This window comes from Lycium ferocissimum, chromosome 6, assembly GCF_029784015.1.
Source record: "Lycium ferocissimum isolate CSIRO_LF1 chromosome 6, AGI_CSIRO_Lferr_CH_V1, whole genome shotgun sequence".
In the NCBI taxonomy this organism is placed as follows: domain Eukaryota; kingdom Viridiplantae; phylum Streptophyta; class Magnoliopsida; order Solanales; family Solanaceae; genus Lycium; species Lycium ferocissimum.
This window is the reverse complement of record NC_081347.1, coordinates 48,337,928-48,352,927: the sequence shown is the minus strand read 5'-3', so window position 1 is coordinate 48,352,927 and position 15,000 is coordinate 48,337,928. Positions and strand designations below refer to the sequence as shown.

The 15,000-nt window shown below is 34.6% G+C and overlaps 1 protein-coding gene across 2 annotated transcripts in view; it reads left to right on the top strand.

The window, feature by feature from the left end:
• Positions 1-6,842: 6,842 nt before the first annotated feature.
• The window catches only part of LOC132059743 (uncharacterized), a 71,882-nt gene continuing 63,724 nt past the window's right edge, over positions 6,843-15,000 (top strand). The window contains exon 1 of one of the 2 annotated variants that reach the window (XM_059452496.1): positions 6,843-6,885. In XM_059452496.1, coding sequence (XP_059308479.1) covers positions 6,883-6,885 — 3 coding nt within the window. In that variant the 5' untranslated portion in view covers positions 6,843-6,882. Of the gene's footprint in view, positions 6,886-9,497; positions 9,576-15,000 lie in introns of those variants that run through there. The other variant, XM_059452494.1, reaches the window with a different exon arrangement.

The following is a 15,000-nucleotide window of genomic DNA, read 5'->3' as shown; positions in this document are numbered from 1 at the left end:
GTATCTTGGGCGTAGGCGTGCACATGAGATAGTCTACAGCAATTGGGAGGGCTCTTTCAAGAAGTTGCTGAGATACATGGTATGATCTACAACACTTCAATCATGGTACCGTTGTTGAATGGAAGCTCAAATCGAAGCCCGGTGTGCTCCGTAATATTTTTAATTTTGTGTTTTAGGCATTCAAACCATGCATTGATGGTTTTGCTCATTGTTGGTCCGTAATATCAATAGATGGAACACATGTGTACGGGATGTATGACATAAAGTCGCTAATAGCAGCTTGGAATGGATGCAAATGGAGCTATATTCCCCCTAGTTTTTTGCAATTGCAAAGCTAATGAGTGCATTAGTACGTGGGGTATGTTTTTGGACTACTTAAGACAACACGTTATTAAGGATCGCATGGGAATATGTTTGATATCAGACAGAAATGCTGGCATATTGCACAATATGTTCAATTTGCGGGGGGTGGCGACACCTTTTTGCCTACCATCGTTATTGTTTAAGGCATTTGAAGGCAAACTTCCAAAAGGCATATCGAACCCAAAGACTTTGCAATTGGATGTGGGCGGCTGCAACAGAGCATCAAGAGAAGAAGTTTAACCTACAGATGGACATTATTAGGCGGGCGAATGAGGAAGCCTTCCACTGGTTGAATGCAATTGATAAAGACAAATGGACATTACACCAGGATGAAGGTAGGCGATGGGGTATGCTGACAACAAACGGCTACGAGTCATTCAATGGCTTGTTGAAATACGCACGGGGACTACCCGTCACCGCAATGGTGAGAATGACTTTAAGCAGAAGTTGTGGAGCGGTTCATCAATAGATCAAAAGAGGCCAAAGCACATGCAAGACAGGGTCTAAGATGGATGCCAAAACCGTCACAATCGTTCGAGTACCACAAATATAAGGCTCGTAAACATGACCGGATGGAGTACAACTCTGCAGAGCGCATATTTGAACTCACAGCAAGTGTGCACCAAGGTAAAGGAGGTAATGTCCACACAATTTGTGAGATTCCAAGAACATGCACATGCGGCAAGTGGCAATCATATCACATGCCATGTTCTCAGGCCTTCAATTGTTTTATCGCAATGGGAAAGAACGCTTCCCCGTACATGGCTGAGGAATATACAGTTAAAAATTATGCAAGAACGTATGCTGGAAGGTTCTACCCACTTGGTAGTGAGAGTTATTGGCTACCAGATCCATTTTCAATGGTTGCAAATAAAGCATTTATCCGTAAATTCAGAAAGAATGCATACTCGCGTATTCATAATGAAATGGATGTTCCACCGGGGAGATACACTCGAAAATGCTCATTTTGCAATTATGTTGGTCATGATAAGCGCAAGTGTCCCTTACGGCATGGTGGTCAAACTACATCTCGCGGTGGAAGTACCTCTCGTGGTGGAGGAAACTTTCGTGGTGGTAGATCTAGCAGTGGTGGCACATTTAGTGGTGGTGGCACATTTCGCGGTGGTGACACATCTCGTGGTGGTGGCGGAAGATCAACTCAAGGGCATTAATTGATGAATGTTTTTTAAGTTTTTTTCTTACTTTGATGATTGTATTTTAAAAAGTTTGGGTTTCTTATTAATGAACAAGTTTAAGTATTTTCATCTACTCAAGGTTATGAATGATGCAATTTAATTAAGTTTTTTTTTTTTTGTATGAATGCTGCCATTTTGACTAACTTTTGATTAGTTATTAATGAATAAGTTTAAGTATTCGTAAAGAACTTCAAGCTAATGACACCAAACCTTCAAACGAAGATGGCGTTCGAGCACTTTTCAACCACTAAAACAGCCATCCGAACTTTTGTGTATCCTTGATGTATTGATCCTACCTTATTAATCGCCCAAAAATAAGTAGGTTTCTATATAAAATATTGAAGTTTCGGGGTCCCGAAGCATGATTAATCTATGGTCAAAGTACATTAAAAAGTGTAATGGAAGAAGGGTTAACCAAAAGGGCCAAAAAAAAAAAAGATGGACACTATAGCGCAGTAAATTACTGCGCTAAAGGCAGTTTGATAACTTTTTTTTTTGTTGGGGTATTTTGGTTCAAAATGTTTTTTTTGAGGTCATTTTGGTTCCGGACTCATGTGTACGCAGACTACCTGTGGAGGAATTTTATATTTCAATCTAATTTATAATTGTGATTTGAATTGAGTTCTGTCTTTTCTTTGTTTTGGACAATAAATTCTTGCACCTCTTCAATGAATTCATACCACTAAATCTAGATAGTCTCCTGGTGGATTAGTCGAGGTGTGCGCAAGTTGGCTCTGACATCACAGTTAAAAAATAAAAAAATAGATTCGCTATATATTAAGTACAATATCATATAGAAAAAAAAAAATAAGCCTGAAAATATTGTATATCCTCAAGTAATCCAAGGAAGGAAATAGTAGTGAAAACGTACTTAAATCCCTATGCATTCCTTTCCAAAAAATATAAGCCTTTAATGGAAAGGATACAAAATTGGTTACGAAGGGAAGAAAACTGTTGTTACTAGAGAAGGAGCTATAAACTCCCGACACGTGAAATGGCATTTGAAGCTTCATATTTTAAAAATCAATTCTGTTATAAGTAGGCCTTTTAGGACTAGTAATATTGATTTGCTAACTCATTACAAGAAGAACAATATACCTAGTGTATTCCTGCAAGTGGGGTCTGACGTGATTTGCTAACTCATTATCTCGGCGTAATCGCCATTGAGGAAATAAATCCTCAGTCAACTATTTTGGGGAAAAAATTAAAAAATTTGTTGTTTTAGATTTCTTTCCAATTTTTGAAGGATCTCTCCCTTCAAATGCAAATATAATTACCATCTTTTTCCACAGGATATCTATAAGGTTCAGAAAGGACAACGTAAAAAGATCTTACAAGAGGCGATCCTCCATGATAACTCAGAAGTTGGTTCGTTTACTTCTTTTTGCCACTTAATTTTTCCTATCGCTTTTTGCTATTGATCTTATTCATGTAATTACGGTGCAAAAATGGGGCTTTTAATTAAAGGTGATAAAAAGGTTTAAAAATTGAGTTGGGATAACTCTAGATTGTTAATTGAGTAGGAGTGATAAACTTTGGATTAGTGATTAGGGAGTTTTAACTTGGTCCAAAGTTATACTTTTAACACTTTGACCTCAAGCTTTGTTTTTTACACTTTGCCTTTAGGTTTTAGTTTTAACACTTTGACCCATCCCATATAAATCATAAAATACCCTTGCCCCCCACGCCCCCCGCCCCCACCCTCTCTCTCGCCCCCCCCTCCCATCCCTCCCCCCGCCCTTGCCCCCCACCCTCCAAAAAAAAATTAATTTTATTTTCAAAAAAAGCTTTGAAAAGATTTTGTTTTTGTTTTTTGCACCGCCCACCCCATCCACCCCTCCCCCCACCCTTGCCCCCACCCCCACCCCTCACGAAAAAAATTATTTTTTTAAAAATATTTTGAAAAGTTTTTTTTTTTGTTTGTTTTTTGTACCACCCAGCCACTCGCCCCACCACCCCCACCCTCCCAAAAAAAAATTAATTTTATTTTTAAAAAAAGTTTTGAAAAGTTTTTGTTTTTGATTTTTTGCACGCTCCCTCCCCATCCACCCCTCCCCCGCCCTTGCCCCCCACCCACCCCCCCCCCCCCACGAAAAAAATGTTTTTTTAAAAAAGATTTTGAAAAGTCTTTTTTGTTTGTTTTTTGTACCCCCCACCCTCGCGCCCCCCACCCCCCCCACCAAAAAAAATTAATTTTATTTAAAAAAAAAAAATTATTTTTGGTTTTTTGCACCACCCCCACCCCATCCACCCCTATCCCCACCCCCACCCCCAAACCCCACAAAAAAAATATTTTTTTAAAAAAGATTTTGAAAAGTTTTTTTGTTTTTTTTTGCACCACCCCTACCATCCCAAAAAAAAATAATTTTATTTTAAAAAAAAGTTTAGAAAAGTTTTTGTTTTTTATTTTTTGCATCACCTCCCCCCTCCCCCACCCCCCCCCCCCAAAAAAAAAAAAAAAAATCTTGAAAAATAATTTTTTTCTTTTGTTTCTTACTCCACTCACCCACCCAAAAAAATAATAATTTTGTTTTAAAAAAAGTTTTGAAAAGTTTTTATTTTTTGCATCACCCACCCCCCAAAAAAAATTCTTGAAAAGAAGTTTTGAATTAGAGAGAGAGAGATATACCTCCTCCATATGTTGATCCTAGCAAACCCGGAAGAAGGCTGACAAAGAGGAGGCGTGGAATCGGGGAATCATTGCGAACGAGGAAAAAAAATGCTCCTTATGCAAAACAGCTGGCACAAAAATAGTTATTTTTTGAAACTTTATGACATTTTAATATTGTTCTTTTTTAGACTGATAATTTATGTTCTTCGTATTTGTGAACTTGGTTTATATGATATGTTGATCGTATTCAAATCACAAATGTGTGTATTCTTGTTAATAAATTGCTGAACAGTTTCCAACAAGTAATGAATCTGTTGCAACAGCTCTGTAACTTGTTTGGTTTTATCCAACAAGTAACAAGACTTGTTGCAGTAACTAGTATCTTGTTGGAACAGGTATCTCACTTGCTGCAACAGATACTGCAGTTGTTGCAACAGATACTACAGTTAATACAACAGATATTACAGTTGTTGCAACAGATACTACTTGATTCACCCATATTTAGTGATCAACAAAGGGAATCAATGATATTTGGTGACAAACAAAGGAAATCAACAATATGTAGTGATCAATATATAATACTTAATCAATTTGATGGTATTTTGAGTCAGAAAAGATGATCTACTAAGTCAGTATGCACTAAATCGAGTGATCATTAGAGTGAATTGATGTGAACTACTTGATTCACCCATATTTAGTTATAAACAAAGGAAATCAACGATATTTAGTGATCAATGTATAATACTTAATCAATTTGATGTATTTTGAGTCAAGAGAGATGATCTACTAAGTCAGTATGCACTAAATCGAGTGATCATTAGAGTGAATTGATGTGAACTACTTGATTCACCCATATTTAGTGATAAACAAAGGAAATCAACTATATTTAGTGATCAATGTATAATACTTAATCAATTTGATGTATTTTGAGTCAAGAGAGATGATTTACTAAGTCAGTATGCACTAAATCGAGTGATCATTAGAGTGATTTGATGCGAACTACTTGATTCACCCATATTTAGTGTTAAACAAAGAAAATAAATGGTATTTAGTAATGAATATATATATATATATATATATACACTAACATCCTTAATGGATTAGATAGTAATTTCATGGATTAGACTGGCAATTCTAAGTGTATTCTTCCTAAATCGAGTGATCATTAGAGTGATTTGATGTGAAGTACTTAATTCGACGATATTTAGTGATAAAAAAAATGAATTCAATGTTATTCAGTATAAACAAAGGAGTTCAATGTGATCAATATCGTGATATGTTGCAACAATGGATGAGTTGTTGCAACATATGAGATACCTGCGGCAACATATGAGTAAGTTGTTGCAATATATGAGATACCTGCTGCAACATATGATTAATCTGTTGCAACAACTACGCAATTTGCTTAAACATCTGATCCATCTGTTGAAACAGATTAGTAACTTGTTGCAACTTCTTCAACAAATGTATGATCTGTTGCAACAATTAACTCATCTGTTGCAACATATTTTTTAGTTTTTGCAACAATTTAAGCAATTGTTTGATTTTTTCCAACAACGTGAGTAATTTTAGCAGATTTCCTTGATCTACTTCATCTCCTTCGTTTCCATCATTAGTTTCTTCATCTCCTAATTCTTCTTCACTTTTTTCATTTGTATCTACTTCTTCTTGGCTCTGTTCTTCATCTCTTTCTGAGGATTGATTGTTAGTTTGGCTATCAATTTGACTATATCTTTCCTCAACATTTGCTAATTCATAAATAGGCTGTCTACTTGTTGCAATAAGTGTAGAACTTGTTGCAATAACTACAAATCTGTAGGATATCTTTTACAAACATAACCAAATAACTGAAGCTATGTCCAACAGATTTGTAGTTGTTGCAACAGATTGTCTACTTGTTACAACAAGTAGAGCTTGTTGCAACAGATTGTCTACTTGTTACAACAAGTAGAGCTTGTTGCAACAATTACAAATCTGTTGGATATCTTCTACAAAAACGAAGCAAATAATTCCGGGGGGAGAAAACTATGTCCAAATGATTGGTGAAAAAGCGTAATCAATTGTCTACTTGTTGCAAAAAGTGTAGAACTTGTTGCAACAACTACAAATCTGTTGGTTATCTTCTACAAACAGAACCAGATAAATATCAGGAAAGAACAAAAAACTCCAGATATATATCAGGAAAGAACAAAAAACTATCTGCTGGATATATTTCCTAAACCCTGAACTATACCAGGACAACAACAGAAAAATCATCTATTTCACTACAAACATAAAACAACCTGAATTTTATCCAAACTTTTCCTAAACCCCAAAAAAAATAAATCAAAACTTCCTTTCAAGATTTTTTTTTGGAGTGGGTGGGGTGTGTAAAAAACCAAAAATAAAAACTTTCCAATTTTTTTTTTTTTTAAATAATTTTTTTTTTGGGTGGGTGGGAGGAGGAGAAGGGGGGCTGGTGGGTTTTTTAGAATTAAGTTGGGGTCTTTTTATATTTTGTAAAAGATTAAGAAATTTTAAAAATTATAATTTAATCATATTTTTAAGACAAGTTTGACCTTGGCTGGTCAAACTTGCCACCATTTCTAATTAATAGATTTATTTGTCACCATAAGTTAAATCTTCTGCAGAAATGGAAGAAAAGGGGAAACAGGATAGCACTGCCGATGTGAACGAGAATTGTATGCCATTGAAGTCATCCCTAAACAGGAAATGGTGGTTCATGAAGTCGACTCCTTTTAAAAAAAAAAAAAAAAAAAAAAAATTAATTTAGCCCGAGAAGGGCGTTTTATTGATTTAAAAAATCCAAAACAAAAGCTGTCCGAAAAATCGAAAGAGAAATGGAAAATGCGAAAAACAAATAGGAAAGTAAAGGCAACAATTCTCATTTAAATCCCTAATTTCATGCCAGTCTCTCTCTCTCTCTCTTGTCGGCTTTGTATCTCCCTCTTCCATTGATGCATATACCACCGTCTCTCTATGTAAATTGTGGAGGAGATCAATTTCTTTCTATCCTGAATGTTTATTATGTGAAAGCTGTTTTTCTTCAATTTAATATGTGGATTCGTGGTATCAAACATGCTCTGCTATCATACTTCTGCTTTAAGTGAAAGGGCCTGATGAAGTCTTGGTACAAATCTGAGCAACTTCACTTATTAGATTGCTTCACTTTAAAGTGTAAACATTTTGAAAAACCACCTTTTCTCCGAATTCAGAGAATCTTTGTTCTTGCAATGCATGATGTACCGGCGAAGAAAATGCATATTGATGGTTGTCTTGGTTCCTAAATAAATTTAGGTTCTATTAATCTATTAGCTGTAATTGGAATCCCAAAGTTTATCTTACCTCCCTAAGGTAAGACCTGACAATGATTTTTCATGTTTTTATTTGTATACTAGATTGCCTATGCTGCGCCATGACGCCCAACACTTTCATTATACATTTATGTATACGTAATGTTATATATATATATATATATATATATATATATATATATATATATATATATATATATATATATTACGTTCAAAAAATACGATTAATATATTTGCCTACTTAACCTTTTGAAGAAAAAAATAATAATATGGGGTATATGTTTTTTCCGCGTAATAATTTCATTTCGCTCCCACTAATAAAGTTAATACGCATAAAAGAAACGAATCCACTATTATTGATCATTTATGATATTTTAATTATACGAATATTGTTTGATTTTTTAATATATGGGGTGCACGTTTTTTTTTTTTTTTTTTGACATGCTTTTTTTTTTTTTTTTTTTTTAATATAGGTCCACTTTTTTTTTTCGCTTAGCCGAGGAGTGTGGGGTCCACTTTCTTTTTTTCATGAGTTTGGAAAGGGTGGGGTCAACTTTTTTTCCTTTTTTTTTTTTTTAATATCGTTTTCGACGTTTTTAGATGGTCCACCTTTTTTTTTTTTTTTTTTAAGAGCGATCGATACGAAGACGGGTAAACCGACGTTTTATATCGTAAAAATAAATATAATAAAGTATTTCTATCTACTTTTGTAAGAATTTCGTAATATAAAAAAGATAAAATGTCATTTTTTTGTCCTTAAATAAAAAAGTGGGGACCACAAAGGATTTTTTTGCCCTTAAAAAAAAAAAAAAAGTGGACTAAAGCACGACGACGATTCGTTTATAAACCGCTCTTCTATATAGTAGTGAATATATATATATATATATATATATATATATATATATATATATATATATATATATATATATATGATGTTCAAAACACGATTAATATAACACCGTATTGCGCTCCGTATCCAAAACTTTATTATATGTGTTTGTTACGAATACAAAGTTGACAAAAATTTATTAATATTTTTTAAAAGATAAGACTTATTTAAAAGGAAACTATTTATTTTTCTCTCTTCGTATAAAACAATAAAGAATATTTAAGATCGCTGATACTTTGAATTTTAATTCGATTAATTTAAAGGTGTAAAATATTCTATTGTTAATGTATGTAGATTGAGCCTAAACAATACCTATTATTTTTTATCAAATTTTGATTTGGATAATTCTAATTCAAATTATTATATTAATTTTACATGTTTAAAATGAAACAAAGTACAAATTTGATTTTCTATTTAAATGAAGAACTACTATTTTTTAATTTTTGGTAAATATTTTTGGTTTAACTCATTTTACTTGTCATGTTGTCTTTTGCACGGTTTTTTTAAGGAAACGTCAATTAAAATTATAATTTCACTAATTTACCTTATTAATTATTTGATCTCCATTAAATATTATTTTTTCTTTTATGACATTAATCTCTTTTCACATTTATCAGAGTTAGGAAAAAAATGAAAAAGTAATTAAATTCCATCTTATTTTAATATATAATTTTTTAAGTATGTCATTGCATAATAATTTCATTTGCCTCACTAATGGATTGATACGCATATGGCAATGAATCCACCATTATTGACTTAATGGGATACTTTTTAATTATACATGAATATTGTGTAATTTTTTAATATGGGGTGCACGTTTTTTTTTTTTTTTACATTGCTTGTTTTTTGTATATGGGGTCCATTTTTTTTTTTTTTAATATTCTTGATTTTGTTAATACGTCCACTTTTTTTTCCTGCGTGAGTTTGAGATGGTGGGTTCCACTTTTTTTTTCGCTTCTCTTTTTTTTTTTTTTTTTTTTTTTTAATATTGGTTGATGTTTAGTATGGGGCCACACTTTTTTTTTTAATGGAACGGACGACGAAGCATGGGTCCAAACCCATGCTTCTATATAGGTAAAATATTATCTGTTATTGTTTGCCCACATTGGGTACGGTAGATCGAGAAGCTCGGTGCTGTTGTCTCTTATAGAGAATTTTCCATTTCCCAATCTTTTTAGTGTTGTTGCCTTGCTTTTGGTTTAGTGAAAAAAGCTAGTTTCTGTTGTCAAAATAATCTGTATAAGTATAAACAGAGTTTGAACGTAATCGTACAATTAATAAAGAAACTACGTAAAGTACGTAAACCGGAAAATGAAACAATGTTGAAAAAAAAAATTAATCGAGCCCACTTGGTTCAAAGTGTATCCTTAAGGAAATTATTCCCCTCACAAGATTTCGAGGTTGATGGAATATTCCCTCCCGGGATAGAACGATTATCTTACCGTAACAAGTAGTACTAAATTCCGGTAGCGGCGAACCACTCAACGAAGCAGTATCACACGAGAATAAACCCTCGGGGGTTGGTCAGCTGGCATTGACTTGAGCCTTGGGGTGCTCCTTTCAAGGTCTCGAGTTCGAAACTACGGCGGGTCCAAACAATTTCGAGGGCCATGACCGTGAAACCCCGAATTACCCGTGGTGCACTTGCGGAAACTCTTGCCGAGGGGGCACGTGCACCCCCGGGATTAGTCGGGCTCAAAGAGACTCGGACACCGTGCTTAATCAAAAAAAAAAAAAGTGTATCACACAGAATAAACAAGAGAGAGTTTTGGAGTGGATTTTCTATTTAATTAAATAATTAATTAATTAAATAATTAAAGAAAAGTTTGTCCAAAACGATAATCAATTAATTTCCAAAGCCAAAGCCGAGCGAGCGATCAGACGACGAGCATGTCCTTGCCCCCCTCAACCCTTTTTAAAGAATAAGGTGTAATGTAATATATACACCTCTCATTTCCTCTCTTTTTCCTATGTGGGACGAATGCTTTAACCAAAACAAAAAGGGCCTTTTACATTCCCTTCACTTTTCATCCCATCATTTCCCATTCACCAATATCAAAACCCAACAGTTTCATTTTGGCAGAGATGTACCATCCCAGTCAAGCGGCAGCATGTAAGAGCTCGAAGAATAATGGATATTGGGAACCCTGTGGAATAGATTGTCTCATCCATAGGGATGGTAAGCTGATTGGAAACCAAAAGACACTAAACTACATTGAGGAGAAGGATAGGCAGAGGAGTGAGTGGCTAATGCGTGAATACAGACTGGACAGTAGCAGAGATGGTACTACTTCGGGTAACTTGCAGCTAGGTATATATGGTGTTAAACAATGATGAGATTAGTCTCAGTCCACCAACGCTCAACCATCACCGTGATGCGTGTGATCTTCCTTCCTCTGATCAAGTTCCATCGGTTGAACGTTCACCCCATAGTATTCATGAAAATGAAGCACCGCGATATGATGGGTGGCCGTTTGATACTCAAGAAACCAGGCCGCCGCCATTTGATGGACCGTTTGAGTCCTTGACTAAAGAAGAGTAGGCCTTCTTTGACAACCCAGATCCTGAATTTCCAAGCAAGAGTCCAAGAACTGATTGAAAGTAAGAACCATGATATTGTACATTCTACTATTCTGGTGGTTCTATTTAGAATTGCAGTTTTATTTTAAAATACAATCTTTCAGTTCATGAGTAAAGGTATGAAGTCACCAGAGTGTCAGGACATACACAATTATTTCGAACGTTTTAGCATTTACCATCAGTTGGGATGTGGCAGACACAACTTGGCTGCAGTGCATGTTCTTCTTAGTGGCATTCAATGGCGCATCTGTAAGTAAAAGTAATGTGATTTGGTATGTATTGCAATTTTTTTGAATTCTATTTTGTTTTCCACCCGGTTTCTGAAACATCTGATCAAAATGGAAGGATTCTATTATTCAGGTTCGAAATAAGTGTCTACTTACATAATTAAGAACGAATTAACTTTGGTTTTTTCAAATTTGCCTAATGCGAAGTGACCAAATGCCCATAACTATTTAATTAAGAGTAGTTTAGTCAAAATGCCTGTTTTTCTTTAAAAGTTAGTATATTCTTAAGGGGTGTGCTAAAGGCTAAATGAACACTTTACCTACTAAATGGATCTTGTGATATGAACATGTTATATCCTTGACAATAATACCATACGATTGTTTTATTTTCTAAGCCTCCTATTCTAATTTGCCTTACCTGACCTTAGAACCCCTTCCAATTCCGAATACTTCTTCTATGTCTCATCTAGGGATGGTAAGTGGTGCGGGTAGTGCGATTTCAAGACAAATTCGCATATAACCCACGTAGACTTTAACCCGTCTACTTCAGAGTCCGGAACCAAAATGCCCCCCAAAAAAATATATTTTGAACCAAAATACTCCAATAAAAAAAAATGTTACCAAAATACCTTTAGCGCAGTAATTTACTGCGCTATAGTGACCTCTTTTTTTTTTTTTTCCGGCCCTTTTGGTTAACCCTTCTTCCATTACACTTTTTAACGTACTTTGACCATAGATTAATCATGCTTCGAAACCCCGAAACTTCAATATATTAAATAGAACCCTACTTATTTTTGTGCGATTAATAAGGTAGGATCAATACATCAAGGATACACAAAAGTTTGGATGGCCGTTTTAGTGGTTGAAAAGTGCTCGAACGCCATTTTCGTTTGAAGGCTCGGTGACATTAGCCTGAAGTTCTTTACGAATACTTAAACTTGTTCATTAATAATTAATCAAAAGTTAGTCAAAATGGCAGCATTCATACAAAAAAAAAAAAAAAAAACTTAATTAAATTGCATCATTCATAACCTTGAGTACATGAAAATACTTAACATACTAATATTCTTCAAAAATAAAAAGATAATGATAAATTAAACTTAAAACTAAAATCACAACATTCTTAATCATCATCGTAGTACAAGTCTTCAATATCGTCCTCGTAAAAATATTGGCGGTTTCTTAAGACACATCTTTTTTCGATGGCAAGCTAGCTCTCTACCGGTTGATGATGCTTGTTCTTCGGCCAACGTTAGCATGTAAAATCTACATCGTCTTGCCAGCATTCTGTTGTTTTCTTTTCTAATCCTTTGCACGGCAAGCTCGCAAATTTTTGGACCTACTTGAGGCATGGTTAAGGAGTATCTTGTTGGGATTGGAGCGTTGAGATTTTTCAAGTCACAAACAAGACGTTTTGATTCGGCAAGCCGATGTGACCATTCTCGGCGTAAACCGCAATAATATTCCCGCGGATTTGAATATTTCACACTGCAGAAATCATCATTACGCTCTATAAGAAGTTGGGGATTTAGCTCATCTAGTTTGAAATCACTAGTATCGTCGAAAACTCGCTATGATTTAAACTCTCATCATCAACGTTATTTGGTTCTTTTGGAAGGAGTAAAGACCAAGCTGAGTTTCTACTACTCGACATTGAATATGGTGTAGTCTAATAACAAAAGAAAGGGCTACTTATATAGTTGCAAACCCCCAAGTACCCTGGGGGGGGGGGGGCGGAGGGGGAGGGTCTTTATGACCCTACCTACTTACCTTATTATAAGAAAAATATTAATCTTCGTCGGACATTTCACGGTCAATCCCACTCGGGATCTAAATCTTGTGCTACCATGTATACCATATTCTACCCTATGGTAACGTATTTGCATCCGATTGTTCTCTTCGCGAAAAACGATTAAGAGCCAAATTAAATTCTTGTGGAGTTCCGCGAGGCATTGACATAACACGTTTTTTGGGCGTTTAAGCCCCACCGACGCTAACTTGTGCTCCAAAGGTCTTTACCCTCCCTAACACGCCAATCCCACTCCTCTCTCATTTTATTATTGTATTCTTGATTGAATCTATCGTTAGGGTTATTTGAGTAATAAAAATCATCATCATCTAGTTCCCAGGTCCTACCCATTGCTTCAAATATGTTTGCTGGAGTGAACGATATAACACGACTAATATCTCTAAATTGGTCAAAAAATGACATAGTAACTCAATTTTGTGTGGAATGTTGTGTGGTTGGTAACAACTATTTGTCAAATTACGTTATATAAAGTTTGATTCGAATCATGACGTTTTTCCGTTTGACAATTGAGGTGACACTATGTTGCGTTAGTGGTATAGCGCGATAAATATCTTTGCGTTATACCGAATATAACACATTAAATTCTTTGCGTTATCTATTCATAGCGCGGTATTTTATCAAGGTTGCGACGGAACAACGTAGTAATTTACTACGCTATTCTGCTGGAACCTGCAATAACGCAGTTATTTCATGCGTTATGCAACACTCCGCACTTAATTTGATTTGACGTAATACTGCAAGACACTGTAATTGCATGCATGCGTTGGTTCTATATTCAAACTTCAAATCCTATTAATACCGAGTTCGTATAAGGCAAAAAAACCAAAAAATTCGGAGTTTCATCTAGTTTTTGTATTTTGTATTCCTCATAAATTATTCAAAATATGACAGATGTTCCAAGAATTAGAGTTTCTTTATTCTGGGACGGACAAATTATATTCGAGGAAAATAATTTGCGCTATGATTCTTCCCCAAAATACCATGTTAAGTTTCCACTTGACTTAAAATTCTCAAAACTACTCCAAGCCTTGTATAATAGACTACAAGTTAGTAGAAGTGATTTTGATCTAAATATAATTGGAAAATATCCAACGTCATTTACGCCGCAAGGTGTAACTAGTTATGGACAAAGTGGTACATTCAAGACGATGATTCTTCGATCGATTATTTGAAGGCGCCTTATGATTATAGGAAATGCATAACTTTAAACGTCCTTGAAATGTATATAGAGAAGGTCCCATTAATAGACCTCACGGAAGCCCCGTCTATAATTCAAAGCCAAGTCACTCAAGCGGAATCTACTTATCAACACAATTACCCCGACACGAGTACCTATGGAAACATTTTGACTAGCCAAATGCCCTCCGGATAGTTTAAGTCGGTGAATTTGACTGTAAAAGGTAAATATTCATTTTTTACAATATTATTATTATTATTATTATTATTATTATTATTATTATTATTATTATTATTATTATTATTATTATATTAAGGATCCAGAATTAACTGAGCCGGATATGGATTTCCCACATATCATATTTAATGGATCAAGCTCAAAAAGTTGATTTTAGTCGGGGATCACCCGCAACATTGCAAATTAGCAAAGAGTTTTATACTCCTAAATGGATCCCATTTAGAAAATGGTTTTTTGATAATTTTAAACCTGAGGAAACAATGATTTTCCAAGAAGAATTTATAAAGATCTTTCCAAAGCAAATAAGATCATATCTTTTGTGCCTTGGTTTTTAGCAAAATATCTTGCTGATTATATTTCTGTTCTGGAAAGAGATTATAAATTATCCAGTGGAGAAATAGTTCATAGTGTATTTTCTCCACAACAATCTTTTCAAATAGGGAAAGATTTACATTTTGCAGCTTTTTCAAAATTGATTGAAAGTGATAGTTTGCCTGTTATAACTAAGCATATTAATAATATGGTTAGGCAACAAAATTATTCTAATATTTATATGAATATTTTGGGTGAACAAATATTTTCACTTCATGAAAAAG